Genomic DNA, 16276 nt, shown 5'->3' with positions numbered 1-16276 from the left:
GCTTTTAAAGTTACTAACAAAACCGGGCCTCTCATTCTTTCATAGGCATATATAGCTTTGCTAACTGCTTTTTGCTTTCTCTGGTTTGCAAAGAAATAAATTCAACTGCTATAAAGATTTTGCTATTTCTTGGTATAAAAAGTAGAATAAGAGTATTTTCATCCTTTCAGTATTTGCAAATTCTTACAAAAGCCGTGTGGCTGTTCTTGGCTTTGTATCATATGTACATTTTACAATATTTCTTTGACACACTTAGATTTTCATAGTGAGACTCTTAATTGAGCTGCTGTAAATGGTTGTTCCACTTTTGAAGTTCTGTGAGTATAAAACAGATTAAACAGGCTAACCAAAATTATGCTGCTAAAGATGTAAAGTCATTGCCCCAGGGAAATGTTTACATTTGCAGAAAAAATAAAAACCTAATTGTTAAGTAATGAAAATTGAGCTAGGAATGAAAGATAGATATGAATGAAATGCCCAGTACTAGTAGAAAAGCAAGGATTTTTCTTTTCTTTTGGCAAGGAGAACCATATGTTACATACTTTGCACTTACTTCATTGGATTTTATTCTAAGAGAAATCTGATTTCAGAGTAAGTAAGTATCTTTAAGGGAAAGTTTATGCTTACTGTTATAAGGTTTCTTTTATCATATAGTTGTCTAAATGTTGTTAATATCTATGTCATTGTGGTCATTTTAAATCCTAAAATTTGTTGGCAAAAGAAAAAATTTTTATATGGCTTCTACTTTTTGTGGAAATAGTGATTAAACTGACAAATGTCTACATCCTTCAGATTTTTGAAATTACTGTTTATTTTGTTCTATCATAAATAGTCGAATGAAAGTTACTCTACAAATTTGAACTCTTTGGAGGAAGAATATAAATCTAGTAAATAATAGTAGTTTGTTTTCCTGCCATGTGAGTTTATTTTAGGTTACCGTTACAGTGATTTGTGGGAATCTGACAGGGGTTTGTTGCTGGTAGTGGTGGTGGTGGTGGTGGTGGTGGTGTGTGTGTGTGTTTGCAATGCTAAGAAACATCTTAAGGGAAAGACAATTCTAAGAAGTAACACTCTGAATTTTATTAATTCATAGGCAATAAATATTTGCATTTTGTTTTAAATTTACTATTAGGGACTTTTCTTCTTTTTAAAAAATTATTGGGGTATATTTTAGGATTCAAGGCTCTTTTCTTTTCCCTTGAGCTGCTGGTATAACTTTCCTTGTTCTGTGTAATAGCTCAGCAGAACCCAGCAGCTCAGATTCCTGCCAGGCAGCAGGAGATTGAAATGAACCGACAGCAACGCTTCTTCCGCATCCCATTCATCCGCCCTGCTGACCAGTACAAAGACCCTCAGAGTAAGAAAAAAGGCTGGTGGTATGCCCATTTTGATGGACCATGGATTGCCCGGCAAATGGAACTCCATCCTGACAAGCCACCCATCCTACTTGTGGCTGGTGTGTATGATTCACATGAAAAACAAATTATAAAACAAAAAACATCATAAACTCTCTGAATGAAACATTCTAATGTATAATGTAATAATTTATTAAATTTCAGGGTTGAGGGATGGAGTCTTGCGGTTAAATCACATTTCCAGTTCAGTGAGGATTAACTCATTTATAATGTGAAATTGCTTGGATTAAATTATGTTCTTAGCACATAGAAACTTGTCTGTATCCTAAAAACGCTTCCATTTGTGTTTCATCATATCCATTGATTTGTAGTGGCTTGAGGAAATGTAGCATTTTTATTAACTCTGATAACTTGTTTGATCAATAGCAGTGTTTATTAATATTGAAAGGGTCCTTGATGGGGGACAAATTTTAATTGTTTCTGGTGATTTTATTAAGCAGATTTCCATCTTAGAGAAAAAGTCTTAGGAAGTTTTCAAATCTATGAGAATTAATAGGTATTTCAGGCATACAACTGGTAAGAAATGGTCCTGAAGAGAGAGAGATGGTGATTTTCTGATATCTCATGAATACAGGTAAGGACGACATGGAGATGTGTGAGCTGAATCTTGAGGAGACTGGCCTGACTCGGAAGCGTGGTGCTGAGATCTTGCCAAGACAGTTTGAAGAAATCTGGGAACGCTGTGGAGGCATCCAGTACCTTCAGAATGCGATTGAGAGCAGACAGGCTCGGCCCACCTATGCAACAGCCATGCTGCAGAATCTGTTAAAGTAGATGTTGCACACCAGCCTTACAGCTGGGAGCCTTTGCCATGGTACTTAGGTAGGGTGTGTGCCCCCAGATTTAACCATTCCATAATCATGTTAGAGTTACTTCTATAAAGTGAACAGATTTTATTAATCATGGCTTTTGGTGAATTTGTTTAAGGTTAATTATGGTAGCAAATTTTGGACCTAAAAATTATTTTTCTGTGTCCTGCTGTAATTCCCAAAACTCTCATTATTCTCTAACTATTACACTTGGGCACATTCTGATGTTTCTCATCCTTTGCCAGAAGACTACCTTACATCCATCGTAATTGTTCTCTAGGAAAAGAGAAGTTTTTTCAAAATTCAAAATACTTTTTAAGGATGGCACAGTACCATATAACTGGAGTAATAAAACATGAGCTTACAGTCTTACAATAACTAAACCACTTAAAATGATCCAGGCACTAATGTTTTGGTCTGAAAAGCTGTGTACTTTATAGACATTTTCAGACATGTTTGGAAATTTCCATTAAAGGTGGAAAATCTATTTTTTTCCTCCTTTGCAGTATCTTAGTTTGAATGAAACACTTCTAAGTTCTAGAATTCTAGAAAGAGCCTTAATGTATTTGATGTATTCTGTGATAAGAGGTACTAATAGTATCCAGCACAGATTTGCTTTTCTTTGCTAGCACAATGTGTGTTGCTGTCAGAATATTCTTTTTATATTATTCTGTGGAAAAATAAAGGAAATTCAGATTGTTTAAATGCCTAAAAGTTTTGAGATAAGTTTTGTTTCAGTTAGAAAAGGAAATAGGTTTTAGGTGGCATAGTGGCTTAACTGTACTGAATTCAAATATTCTTTCAACTTCACCTCTATAGTGATTTTTGTATCAGAATCTTGTCCAAGTTGTTTCATTGATTTAGTAAGTGTTCTGCTTCCAACATCTTTCTTTTTAAGAAATTCCTAGTGTCTTTTTTGACCTTTGAGGTTTTGGTAATTGTAGACCTGTTTCATAAGCTTTGTAATTCAGAAGTCCTTGTATTTAGTAAGTGCTTGTTTTACATAACTGATAATTTTAAAATGTTTTCTTTGTGTGCTGTTAGTATTGATTCAAATGTCAGCAGCTTTAAGCCTAATATTTATGACTTTCACATTTGGAATTTAAAGACAAAAATACATCAAGGAGTTATGCTGACATAATTCTAGGGAGTTTTGTTGTATTTTAGAATAAAATTATAAAGTAAAATTATTCTCTGTACTGCTTTTTTCCCCAGTTTTTAGAGACCCTAAACTTTGAATGAAATTCTACTGATTTATTTTTTCCCTAGAAAGATTACCTCAGTTAGGGAAGTATTTCCCAGCTGACTGGTGTTTGTGAGCCACAGACACTGTCTTCAGAATTGCTTCTCTCATGTTTTAGTATAGAAACATTTATTTATTATGATACATGCAAATGATTGTTGAGTTAAATTAAATGGTAGTATCTGTGCTATTATTAATTGAGAATGCAAATGTGATTATCTTTTGAAGGCTGTATTACTGCATAGATTCACCCACCCTTGGGTCATTTCATCCCTGTGATTGATGACAGAAGGTGTAGCTACTGAAATAAATGACCTATTCTCTCTCTTCCATCTCTCGCCTTTAACTGGTGTTTTTATTTGTGTAGGATAGTGAATGATAAGCTTTTTTCCTAACCAGTAGTGAGTAAAGTTCTTGAACAAAATTTAGTAGGCAAATTGGTTTTTAATGACGTGTCTCTTTAGTACATTTTTCAGAAATAGTTTTGTGTATCTTTTAGATATATTAATAGGCACTAGATGGAAAATTAAAGAGTTAACCATATTTAAATGAGAGAATCTAATGTTTTAAGAAATTTGTAAGAAATGTATCACAGCAAAGCATTGTCATGTCTTTAGTTTTTGACTCTAATAATTAATACAATTATAGTTAATCTTAAGCCATAATGTTTCTAATCATGTCACACAGCTGTCCTAGAACTTATCTATTTAAAATAGTTTCCTGAGTTAATTTTGGCCAGCAGGGCAACTGCCCTAATTCTGATAGACTTACAGTAACCTACGTACAGTAGATGCACATACACACAGACACCCCTTTGCTGGAGAAACTTAGGACCCTGTCAGCCTTTTAAAGGAAACAGCAGGAATGGTGTCCTAAATGATGTTCATGCAGCTGCTTTACCGTATTCACAGTCAAGCCCATGCATGCCAGGTTAAAACTGTGGAAGTCAAAAGTAAATTCACTCATATTTTAATCAATCATTTTAACTGAGATTTAAAATTAGAAGTTTAAACCACTATCTATAAAGAACTAATCTTTTCTTAATACCAGTTCTTTCCATAGCATATGCTTTGCAAAGGCAGCATGCATAAAATATTTAAAATGAGAGGACAGAATGTTTTCACATTTGATTCAATTTTAATATAATTCCTAATTGTGGTAACACAGTTGAGATATGTATTATGAGTTATGGGAACTCACTGAGAAAAGGAAGTTACTCTAATCTGCATATGTTAAGAGAATACTGAGTTTTCTTAGTTGTAAAGTTGGGGAGATGGCACCTTTTCAGAGGAAGGTGAAAATATGAGGAAGAAACAAAACAGTGCATGTAGGAGCACAGGGCCACACAAAGGCATTCTGATATTAACGCTCATTCTGCTTCTGTCATGACTTTTCATAGGTCATTCTTGTGAACCATTTTGTTTTGCAAGCAACCAAGGAAAGAACATCGTAAGTGGAAAATCAGTGATGGTTGTGAACACTTAGAGAATAGCAATCCACAGGCAAGAATAATGGTGTTGTTTGTAGAGCTTTATTAACTGGATATTTTTTAAAAGACATTTTCATTCACAGGTTATTACTATGGTTCTCAAGGGATCCAAATATGTAGATCATTGGTTTTGGTTTTTTTTTTTTTTTTGTTTTGTTTTTTTTTTTTTACCTGAAGTAGCTTAAGAGTACTTGGATCAGTAGAATAAATATTTATTGAATCAATCAGTCAGCCAATTAATATGATGTTAGTGATAGACCTGCCTCCTTTTATGGAAGAGGTAACAGATCCAGAGAGGTCAAGTAATTTAGTTGTAGACTGAAAAATATATCAAAGCCTTTGCTCCAATCATATGTAACAAAAAGAACCAAAACAAACACTTTTTAGTAGCCCCTGTGGATTTACAAAGGGTTGCCTCTCTGTCATTCCACAACTTCAGAAGGTGTGACAGGTTTTCCCTATTTATCATTACCAATAATAACAAGTATTGAGAGTTTTAAAATTTCTCCCAGAAGATAAACTAACAAGGATGGAAGGGGAGGGCAAAGGATGTCTAAACATGAAAATAAGGACATGTTGGAGTGGGGGAAACAGTTGTAACAATAAGGAAAGAGAAGAGCAACAGTGGAAGAGACAGGCTGTGTGCCCCTAAAGATTCTGCACCCGCAGTTTGGAAACACTGATACATTTTAGGACACAGAGCACTCCTAGATCTCTACTAAGTTTTAGAATGAATAATGTGTAATTTGTAGGGTCAGAACGTATGGTTATTAAAAGTTGGATCAAGATATGCCCGGTGTAGACATTTTAGCATATAGGAATGGCACTGCCACACTGGAGAAGGTCAGCAGTAAATAGGCATTCTGTACATAAGCCTCATGGAAGGGTAAGATGGAGAGACTGGCAGAGGTAGCACCTACTCTGCTGGGACCACATCTTTGAGTATGCTTTAGTTCAATTCAAATCACTGTATCCTTTCCCCATTGCTAACCTAATATATGAAACACGCTTAGCTGTCTCAGAAGTTTTTCAAGAGATAATCAGGAAAAATTAATGCACATTCAAAAGGAGAATCTTTAGTACAAATTTGTTTTTTTAAAAATAGATTTAGGGCCGGGTGTGGTGGCTCACGCCTGTAATCCCAGCTCTTTGGGAGGCTGAGGTGGGTGGATCACGAGGTCAGGACTTCGAGACCAGGCTGGCCAACATGGTGAAACCCTGTCTCTACTAAAAATATAAAACATTAGCTAGCATGGTAGTAGGTGCCTGTAATCCCCGCTACTTGGGAGGCTGAGGCAGGAGAATCACTTGAACGTGGGAGGCAGAGGTTGCAGGGAGCCGAGATGGCGCCATTGCACTCCATCCTGGGCAACAAGAGTGAAATTCCATCTCAAAAAAAAAAATAGATTTAGGGGGTACAAGTGCAGTTTTGTTACATGGGTATATTGCATAGTGGTAAAATGTGGGCTTTTAGTGTACCTAACACCCAGATAAGCATACATTGTGCCCAGTAGGTAATTTTTCATCCCTAAACCTTTTCTCACCCTCCCACTTTCTGGAGTCTGTAATGTCGGTTATTCCACTCTTTATGTCCGTATCTACACATTTAATCCTAATTTGTACCAAGTAGCATCTCACCTTTAAATCACAGGCTTATTAGTTGGCTGTTTTCTTTTTACTTACGAAAATTCATCTAGTCAAACTGTCAATTTTTCCTCATTTCATTAAAAGTGTATATCTAATGCTTTCTCTAAAAATTGATGTACTGGAAATACAAATAAATAAATGCTCCCTGTGTAGAATTTCCACTTGCATCTTGTGCTTTTAATACCGTTACAGGGTGTCATGAACAGGTTGTAAATGTTGCACTTATTGCCATGTTTCAGATGGAATAAGTTGGAGAATTCTGGGCTCCTGAAGCTTGATCCAGTCGCCAGGGCTGGAAGCACTGTGTTAGGTGGCTGCAGGAAGAAGCAAGGAACTCAAGGTGATTGAAACTTCTTTGAACGTTGGCCCCAGATTTCCTATGTGATCTCCATCCAGGAAACAGGCAGGATTCTGTGTGAGTGACAGTTACTCATTTTGCGGAGATTAGAGACACCAAATTTTGGCTGCCTTTCTCCAGACCCTTACTAATCTGTGAGAAGACACAGGATGTAAAAACCGGGGACTCGAAGAAGGCTCCTTCTCCCTAAGGCCTTGAATGTACCTGATCCATTCCCTGTGTCAAGAACCTACCATAATCCTGCTGGGTCCTCTGAGGGTGGAAGGAGACTCTGGCCGTCTCACCTCATCAGCTCTTCCCTGGCTGGTTGGAAAAGACCAACCCAAAAGAGGGGTGATGCAAAGAGTGAGAGACACCACAAAATGGGACCCTCCCCACATAATATAGGGCTTTTACCTACTTCTCTTTCTCCACAGAAAACTACATTTCCTATACTAGTTAGAGCACAAGTAGTACAGGGAATGCAGGGGGTGAGGACTACGTTATACAGGAGTGGTAGTGATAGATCATTTTCTCTCCTGATGAAATGTTTTCATGTACTTTTGGTCAGCCTATCATGCTTCTATCATTTGTTTTCCTTTGTGAAGTTCCAGGGATATGGAAGTGAGTAGGTACACCTCTTGCCACCATTCTTTGTTCTGTGGCACCTTGTCATCATATTTCACCTTGAAGTCCTTGTCTCACATTATAGATCTTCACTTTGATATGCACACACCAAAGTTAGTGTGAGGAAGTAGTCAGTGAAGTTATTATAGGATGACATTGTTCATCTGTGGGGAAGTAGTGAAGTTATTATAGGATGACGTTGTTCATCTGTGGGGAAGTAGTCAGTGAAGTTATTATAGGATGACGTTGTTCATCTGTGGGGAAGTAGTCAGTGAAGTTATTATAGGATGACGTTGTTCATCTGTGGGGAAGTAGTGACGTTATTATAGGATGACGTTGTTCATCTGTGGGGAAGTAGTGAAGTTATTATAGGATGACGTTGTTCATCTGTGGGGAAGTAGTCAGTGAAGTTATTATAGGATGACGTTGTTCATCTGTGGGGAAGTAGTCAGTGAAGTTATTATAGGATGACGTTGTTCATCTGTGGGGAAGTAGTCAGTGAAGTTATTATAGGATGACGTTGTTCATCTGTGGGGAAGTAGTGACGTTATTATAGGATGACGTTGTTCATCTGTGGGGAAGTAGTGAAGTTATTATAGGATGACGTTGTTCATCTGTGGGGAAGTAGTCAGTGAAGTTATTATAGGATGACGTTGTTCATCTGTGGGGAAGTAGTCAGTGAAGTTATTATAGGATGACGTTGTTCATCTGTGGGGAAGTAGTGACGTTATTATAGGATGACGTTGTTCATCTGTGGGGAAGTAGTGAAGTTATTATAGGATGACGTTGTTCATCTGTGGGGAAGTAGTCAGTGAAGTTATTATAGGATGATGTTGTTCATCTGCGGTGGAAGGCAGGATGGGTATGGGAATGGTGATGAAAGCTAGGTGTGTGTGAGGGTTTGTAACCCTCATGGGGCACTACCACTTGCCCAAAAATTGTCTCCATTATTAAGGACATTTTGTTTGTGTGTGTGTGTGTGTGTGTGTGTGTGTTTGAGACACAGTGTCACTCTGTTGCCCAGGCTGGAGTGCAGTGGCGTGATCTTGGCTCACTGCAACCTCCACCTCCTGGGTTCAAGTGATTCTCCTGCCTCAGCCTCCCGAGTAACTGGGACTACAGTCACGTGCTGCCACATCCAGCTAATTTTTGTATTTTTAGTAGAGACAGGGTTTTGCCATGTTGCCCAGGCTGGTCTCAAACTTGTGACCTCAAGTGATCCACCTGCCTTGGCCTCCCAAAGTGCTGACATTACAGGTGTGAGCCACTGTGCCCAGCCTGTTTTTATTTTTGAAACTTACTGTTAAATGTTGCTCTTTGTGTTTACTGTTTTGTTGTCTTTTGGCAGCATTAAAATTTTCATGCTTAAAATCGTTTATTGAATACATAAAACAAATCTAGAGAATATCTACTAAAACACAGGCTCATTAAAAAACCTATGAGTATAGCACTTTTACTTTATTGAAATTAAGGTTTTGTAGGAAATATATCTGATATTAGAACATTTGAAAGAGATAGAGACAGATTCATTTTCATTAAGCAGCACATAAAAAATGGACTGAATTGGATTACATTGATGCCAGTCTAGGTATACACACACTAAAGTTGGTGCGAGGAAGTATTCTGAAGTTATTATAGGAAGACATTGTTCATCTGTGGTGGAAGGCAGGAATTGATTATGTCATATAGCACAACTTCACCCTTCTCCCAACATAGCATCTTCTTTAAAATAGCTTTGTGTAGTAACAAGAAAAGTAAGATTTTCCATTGTATGTGTAGCTGAACCTCAGTTTCTTTTAAAGAACAATTCAAAGATTATTGGCAACCAAACAGTCTACTATGTAAGCAGTAGTTGCATATAAAACTAGTGTGCCTAATAACTGAATACTGAGGTTTGCGTTTATCAGACATTGTAGTGTGGAGCATATATACACTCACTACAGTGCCTACACACTACATACATTCATGCATTTAGAGAGACCTGCATCTCCCTGCATAAGTAGTCATCTTTTAAAGGTACATTCTAGCATATAAAGAGTTTGCTTCCCAATAAATTGTTCAGTCCCTAAACAATAAGTAAGCTGTGTTTGTTGCAAATGATCTGTGAGTAAAATTTTCAGGGAAGGTGGAAGCAAACCTGGCTTACGATCATTTTGACTATCATCCAAGAATAGTAAAAATATGTTTCACTGATTGCATTTGGAGTTTTAATAATAAGTGTCTTTTTCTTCAGAATTTACTGGTTGCCAAGTATGTGACTCTTCTGTATTTGAAATATGGTGTGTGCTGATTCTCAGTGTTGACTGTATGTCTGGATTTTGATGACCCATGAATATGCCTGCCTCCATTTTCCTTGAGAAAGCAAATCATCTCTCTTGAGATAGCCTAAATGATAATTGTACATTTTCAGTTTTTAATTTTCTTCCCAATCTTGATGGTTAAATTCTTCATATTCTATGGTCAGTAATTCAGAATTTCTTTTACTGATTACCTGAAAGAGAAATAGTTTTAAGAACTTAAGAAATGCCACCCAAGGTCAAACCAATGGTTCTTTCCAATATTAGTGCCACTGGTAGATAAGAGGATGTGCTTGCCATTTGTGACATCTTCTTTGAAATGTTGAAGATGACCTCAAAATATTCTTAACTTTATAACCTACTAGAAATGTACTCCATGCCCTCTTAAGCCTATTTAGATACTCAGGCTGACCCATCTCATGGAGCAGGAGTGGCAGATAGCCTGTGAATGAGTCACCATTTTCCCATCCAACCATAGTAGGCACCATTAATGTATTATAGCATGCTTCCTCAGGGAACCCATGTGTCCTCTGAATGTCTGTCAACACAGAAATCCACGTAGCCAGGAATAATCAGCATTGATACTTGTTCCGGCCTTGAATTAAGATGTAGTTCTTCAAGTTTACTTCCTACTGTGAAAATTATCACTTCCTTTTATTTATTTGAAATGTGATCCATAATTCTATCTGGTACTTCAGGATTTAGTTAGACATTTTGTCAATATCAGATCCTGTGTCCTGTTGTCATTTTATGGCCCTAGTCTAAACTTTTTCTGTTTTTCCAGTTTTCTTTGTTTCAGGATACCAAAGTGGCACACATTCCAGTGTGCACTTGGATACATAAAATTATTATTAGCATTTGGTGTGATTACCCTAGTATCCTTATCATATATTAACTATGATAACTTTTGTAGGTGCAAACTTTGAGGCATTTGTTTTTATCCAGCACTGTAGACTTTAAAGTAGACATTGGCTGATTATCACCAATTATATCTATCAAAGACTATAATTTTTGAAAATGGGTAGTTTTAGGCTAAAGATTGTCCAAGGTTTTTTCCCCCAAAGTTATTTTAAAAAACTATGTCAACTATATATAAATTGCTTATAGACAAGTTATTTTCCTTTGTAAAATAAAATTATTTTAGTAAAATGAGTTGATTAAGTGAATATTTTAAGAGGCATCTAGGACACTGAAAAATATCTGAAGATGAACTTTTACGAATTTTTGAAGTTACTCATTGTTCACAAATGATGTTTCTTCATATTTTCTACATATTTTTCCTTTAGCTGATTATTATTTGAAATTGAAAGTATATAAGATTATTCAATGCCAGGAATATAAATTACCACTGTAAAGATTTCAACCTTAAAATACATTTGATAAATTACCTGTATATTTTTATAAGAAAAGGTTGGGAATATTATAAAATACTTGGATTGGTTTTGTTATTCTGTTGTTTTATCTACACATTTTGGTTAATCCCAGCCTTCCGACTCTATCCTTTTTGCACTAGAAAATATCCCCCCTTTAAAACAGTAAATTAAAAATAAAAAGTATCTTGCTTATATCTATTTAAAATAAGAGGGACATAAATGTTTTTAATTTCCTTCAAAAGTCAAGTTTATAATTGCAACCAACTTAGAAAGTATGATTTTACCTTGTTATTTTGTTGATTTTGGAACTTTTTAACTCTAGTTTTGTATGCTTGATTTTCAGAGTGATCTGGCAACCTACAAAAGAAAGCAAAAACATAGTATCTTGTTTCTCGGGCTAATCAACATTAATAGTAACTACATCTTTCTACTGTTTTAGTTTTAACATCATGACAAGTGAAAATAGATAGCATATTTTTGCAGGTGTCTTCTGTTTGAGTTGGAAGAAGTGTGCTTTCAGCATTTCCCCCAAGTTTTGCCTTTTAGTTGGCTTACTGTTTCTTAGGCAGTGGTCTCAGAAGGATTGAAGGATTACAAACATAGATTTATTTCTCAAGTCAAGTTCTGAGTTGTGGTTGCTGAAAAACAACTCTATAATGGCATTTTGTTAATAAAATTTTAACCACAATAAACTGTCACCTTATTCCAGTTAGAATGGCTATTATCAAAAAGCCAAAAGATAACAAGTGTTATCGAGGATGTGGAGAAAAGGGAACCCTTATGCCCTGTTGGTGTTGGTGGGAATATAAATTAGTAGTCATTATGGAAAACCATCTGTAGGTTCCTAAAAAAATTAAAAATAGGACTACCATATGATCGAGCAATCCCACTACTGGATATCTGTCCAGAGAAAATGAAATGAGTATATCAAAGAGATAGCTGCACTCCCATGTATATTGCAGCACTATTCATAATACTCAAGATTTGGAGTCAACCTCTTGTTCATCAATGAATGAATGGATAAAGTGTGATATATATGTATTACATATATAATATATAATTATATGTAATATATATAATAGAATACTATTGTCATAAAAAGGATGAAATCCTGTTACTTGCCACAACATGGATGAACCTGGAAGACATTATATTAAGTGAAATAAGCCAGACACAGACAAATACTGCAAGCTCTCACTCATGTGGAATTTAAAAAGCTGATCTCATAGAAATATAAAATAGAACAGTAGTTACCAGGGACTGGGGAGGGGAGGGAGGAGGGTATCATGGAGACAGATTGGTCAGTGGGGCCGGGCGCGGTGGCTCACGCCTGTAATCCCAGCTCTCAGGGAGGCAAGAGGCGGGAGGATAGCTTGAGCCCAGGAGTTTGAGACCTGCCTGGGCAATATAGCGAGACCCCGTTCTCCCGAAAAAGAAAAAAAAAAAGAGATTGGTCAATGGGTACAAAGTTACAATTAGGTAAGTGTCATAAATTCTGGTGTCCTGTTGCACAGTAGGATGACTGTAGTTGTATATTTCAAAATAGCTAGAAGAGAGGATTTTGAATGTTTTTACTACAAAGAAAGGATAAATGTTTGAGATGATGGGAATGCTAATTACCCTGATTTGATCATTGCACAATGTATACATGTATTGAAATATCACGTTGTACCCCATAAATATGTACAATTGTGTGTCAGTTAAATTTTTTTAAATAAAAAATATGTTTAGACTTTTCTATATACATAATTTCTGTTGATAGTGTATATGCATTTTGCATTTTGTGTTTTTCTTCTTTGCATTATAAAATGGGTATAATATTTAGGAGCTATCTTCCTATATATATTCCCATATTAAACTTTTTTCTTTCTCTCAACATCGATTTATTACAATTTCAGGGAAATGGAGAAGGACAGAAAATTTCAGTCCTAGTGCTCGATGGGAAGAAAGCAGAGGAGAGAGGAGGAAAAATATAGTTTAAGGAGGTTGAGGCCAGGTGCAGTGGCTCCTACCTATAATACCAGCACTTTGGTAGGCTGAGGTGGGAGGATTGCTTGAGCCGAGGAGTTCGAGACCAGCCTGGGCAACATAGTGAGACCCTATCTGTGATTTTTGTTGTTGTTGTTTTTTTTGTTGTTTGTTTGTTTGTTTTGAGACAGTCTCGCTCTGTCACCCAGGCTGGAGTGCAGTGGCATGATCTTGGCTCACTGCAACCTCCGTGTCCCAGGTTGAAGATTCTCCTGCCTCAGCCTCCCGAGTAGCTGGGATTACAGGCACATGCAACCACGCCCAGTTAATTTTTGTATTTTTAGTAGAGACAGGGTTTCACCATGTTGGCCAGGATGGTCTCGAACTCCTGACCTCAGGTGATCACCCACCTTGGCCTCCCAAAGTGCTGGGATTACAGGCGTGAGCCACTGTGCCAGGCCTGTATTTACTTACTTTTTTAAAGGAAGTTGAGTAACAAGTTCCTTGTTCCCCATCCCACCACCTAAGGCAGCATTTTTGGTTCCTGTTTGTCCTGGTTGGGAGATTTGGAGGCTTTGAGAATGCCAGGGAAGGGGCAGATGCCTGGGATCAGAACTAAGAGATCACAGGTGAGGGGAATACGGAACTAGAAAACTTCCAGAAGAACTGTCAAGACAAGGAGAGCCATACCTCACTATGTGTTCCAAGCGAACTGAGTTGTCTAAAGTGATTGCTCAAATTATTAATCAGATGGAAGTTTGAACTACATTAAATTGGACTATATAAAATTCCAACCCCTTCCTCTTACAAACTCCCCCCTAACCGAACCTACCCACTATTCAGTGGAGAAAGAGCTCCAAAGGGAGTTGGTAACAACTATCCAAAGGGAAAAAAACTAGACCTCCTTTTCTCCATTTGAGGTGTAGCATGTGAGTGAACCTGTGACTTTGCTGTGGTTACAACAAGCACTTTCATATGATTAAAACATCCTCATAAATGTCACTTTGTACCGTCATTTACTGAAACTGTCCCCTATATTTAGAAACAATTTTCATTATTATAAGTAATGTCACAGAGAGCATATTAGGCCTATGAAATTAAAGGACAAAAGTGAGAATGTTGACCTGAGAAGGAAAAGTCAGAATCTACTCTGTTAGATTTAGATTTGCATTTTTTGTATATGTATACTGATAATTGTGAGTAATAAAAGCCTAGCTCATTACACCAAAAAAAGTTTCAAGTAAGTTCCTAGCATGGCAGAATCTGTATATACAACATCTAAAATTGAGGGAAATGTAAAAATATATGGAGTATAGTTATAAATATTGGATGGAGGAAAGGAATAGAAGGAAAAATAAAGGTGAAAGTGTGATGAGAAACAATGACAAATAACTGAAGCAATGGAAACTGCTCTTTGTGTGTCAATGGTAGTCTTCTCAGGAGGGCACCTGCCTTCAGTATCATTTCCCTATCTCATCACTTTCAGGTAGAATAACAAAAATGCAGCTAAATTTACAGTTCTTTAGAGAACGCTGTTTTCAAAGTTGCAGCACTTGGTGTTCTCATGGATTTGCTTGTGAGTTTAGGTTTAAGTGCCAGGTAGGGAATCTTAGTTTTTCCTTACAGGGCTGCCCTTTGTTGACAGAAACAGCTCCAATAATGCTAGTAGTGAGTAGCTGACACTGAGGGGCATCTAATTTATTCCTTACCAAAAACCATGAATTTATTCCTGTTGTTCCCATTAGATAGATGAAAAATTTGAAGCTTAAGGGCAGGGGGTGGGGAAGTGGCTTAAAGTCATACCTAGTTGGGGGCAGAGCTCTTAACTTAAATTTGGGTCTAACTTTAAAGCCTCTAATTGTAACCAGTGTCTAATCTATGGTTGTTTGGGTTTTAATTTGTCAGCTAATCCTTATATAAATAAATGTCATCACATAAATGATAGCATCTTGGGATGAACAGAAATAATTGATGGGAGGAGGAGCAGATCATGGAGATGCACAAGGGACCCTCAGGACACTGCCATGGTCGCGTTTCTTCACTGAGAGTCTGAAGTAGCTCGTAGGGGCAACGGGTTTGTCCTCATGCTGAGGATATCAGGGGTTAATACTTAACATTTAAAAAGGAATATTCAGGAAGTTGAAAAGGGCAAAATTGGGGTGATAAGGGAATTTCTCCCTTCTTCCTGAAGAAATTAAGCATCTTTCCCTCCCTCCCTCCCTCCCTTTCATCCTTCCCCGCTTCCTCTCATCTATTGCCCAGCATCTAGCAGGGTGCCTGGCACATGGTGCTCAAAAATGTTCATTTCATTCCATTAGTCTAAGGAGCGTCAATTTTCCAATGTATTTGAATCCCTGAAGTTCATGTTATGCCCCAGAGACAGGCACAGGTGGAGGAAGTAGAGCACCACCAACCTTTCTGAGAGGTGTTTATTTCCAGATTACCTTATGCCTTGGTTTATTGATCTCACTTACGACAACCTAGAATTAAAGTGATCTTGCTCACTAAAGAAAGAGAAATGTTTAAAATTACGAATTGTACAGCCATCTGAAATAGCAAATAGGGCTGATTAAAATGAAAACGGAATACATTCCTGTTCACAAAAGCCGCATGCAACCCTCTTCTTATTCACTTTAATCCAGCCTTGTTCATTGGCCCTTTCTTCCCACCCCTGAACCTTTCTTTCTTTCTCTCTCTTTCTTCCTTTCTTTCTTTCTTTCTTCCTTTCTTTCTTTCTTTCTTTCTTTCTTTCTTTCTTTCTTTCTTTCTTTCTTTCTTTCTTTCTTTCCTTTCTTTCTTCTTTCTTTCTTTCTCTTTCTTTCTTTCTTCTTTTTTTTTGAGATGGAGTCTTGCTCTGTCGCCCAGGCTGGAGTGCAATGGTGCGATCTTGGCTCACTGCAACCTCCACCTCCTGGGTTCAAGTGATTCTCCTGCCTCAGCCTCCCTAGTAGCTGGGATTACAGGCATGCGCCATCATGCCTGGCTAATTTTTGTGTTTTTGTAGAGACAGGGTTTCACCATGCTGGCCAGGCTGGTCTCCAACTCCTGACCTCAGGTGATCTGCCCACCTC

The 16276-nt window shown here is 37.3% G+C and overlaps 2 protein-coding genes and 1 long non-coding RNA gene across 9 annotated transcripts in view; 2 read left to right on the top strand and 1 right to left on the bottom strand.

The window, feature by feature from the left end:
- Positions 1-3799, top strand: part of MYO6 (myosin VI) — a 107136-nt gene extending 103337 nt beyond the window's left edge. For all 6 annotated transcript variants that reach the window (XM_055274213.2, XM_063637855.1, XM_063637859.1 and 3 more), the window contains 2 exons: positions 1238-1456; positions 1990-3799. In XM_055274213.2, the coding sequence (XP_055130188.1) occupies positions 1238-1456; positions 1990-2189 (419 nt within the window). In that variant the 3' untranslated portion in view covers positions 2190-3799. The remainder of the gene's footprint in view (positions 1-1237; positions 1457-1989) is intronic.
- Positions 3800-6839: 3040 nt separating this feature from the next.
- On the top strand, positions 6840-12685 carry LOC134736453 (uncharacterized). Its single transcript, XR_010120460.1, has 2 exons — positions 6840-6943; positions 11581-12685. It is a non-coding gene; the product is annotated as an uncharacterized lncRNA (long non-coding RNA).
- The window catches only part of IMPG1 (interphotoreceptor matrix proteoglycan 1), a 169398-nt gene continuing 161918 nt past the window's right edge, over positions 8797-16276 (bottom strand). For both annotated transcript variants that reach the window (XM_055274210.2, XM_055274211.2), the window contains 2 exons: positions 11522-11594; positions 8797-10058 (listed from right to left, as the gene is read on the bottom strand). In XM_055274210.2, coding sequence (XP_055130185.1) covers positions 9981-10058; positions 11522-11594 — 151 coding nt within the window. In that variant the 3' untranslated portion in view covers positions 8797-9980. The remainder of the gene's footprint in view (positions 10059-11521; positions 11595-16276) is intronic.

The sequence above is a fragment of the Symphalangus syndactylus genome, chromosome 4 (genome assembly GCF_028878055.3).
Source record: "Symphalangus syndactylus isolate Jambi chromosome 4, NHGRI_mSymSyn1-v2.1_pri, whole genome shotgun sequence".
Taxonomy (NCBI): domain Eukaryota; kingdom Metazoa; phylum Chordata; class Mammalia; order Primates; family Hylobatidae; genus Symphalangus; species Symphalangus syndactylus.
Note: the sequence above shows the minus strand (reverse complement) of the source record. Positions and strands in the feature narration are given on the sequence as shown.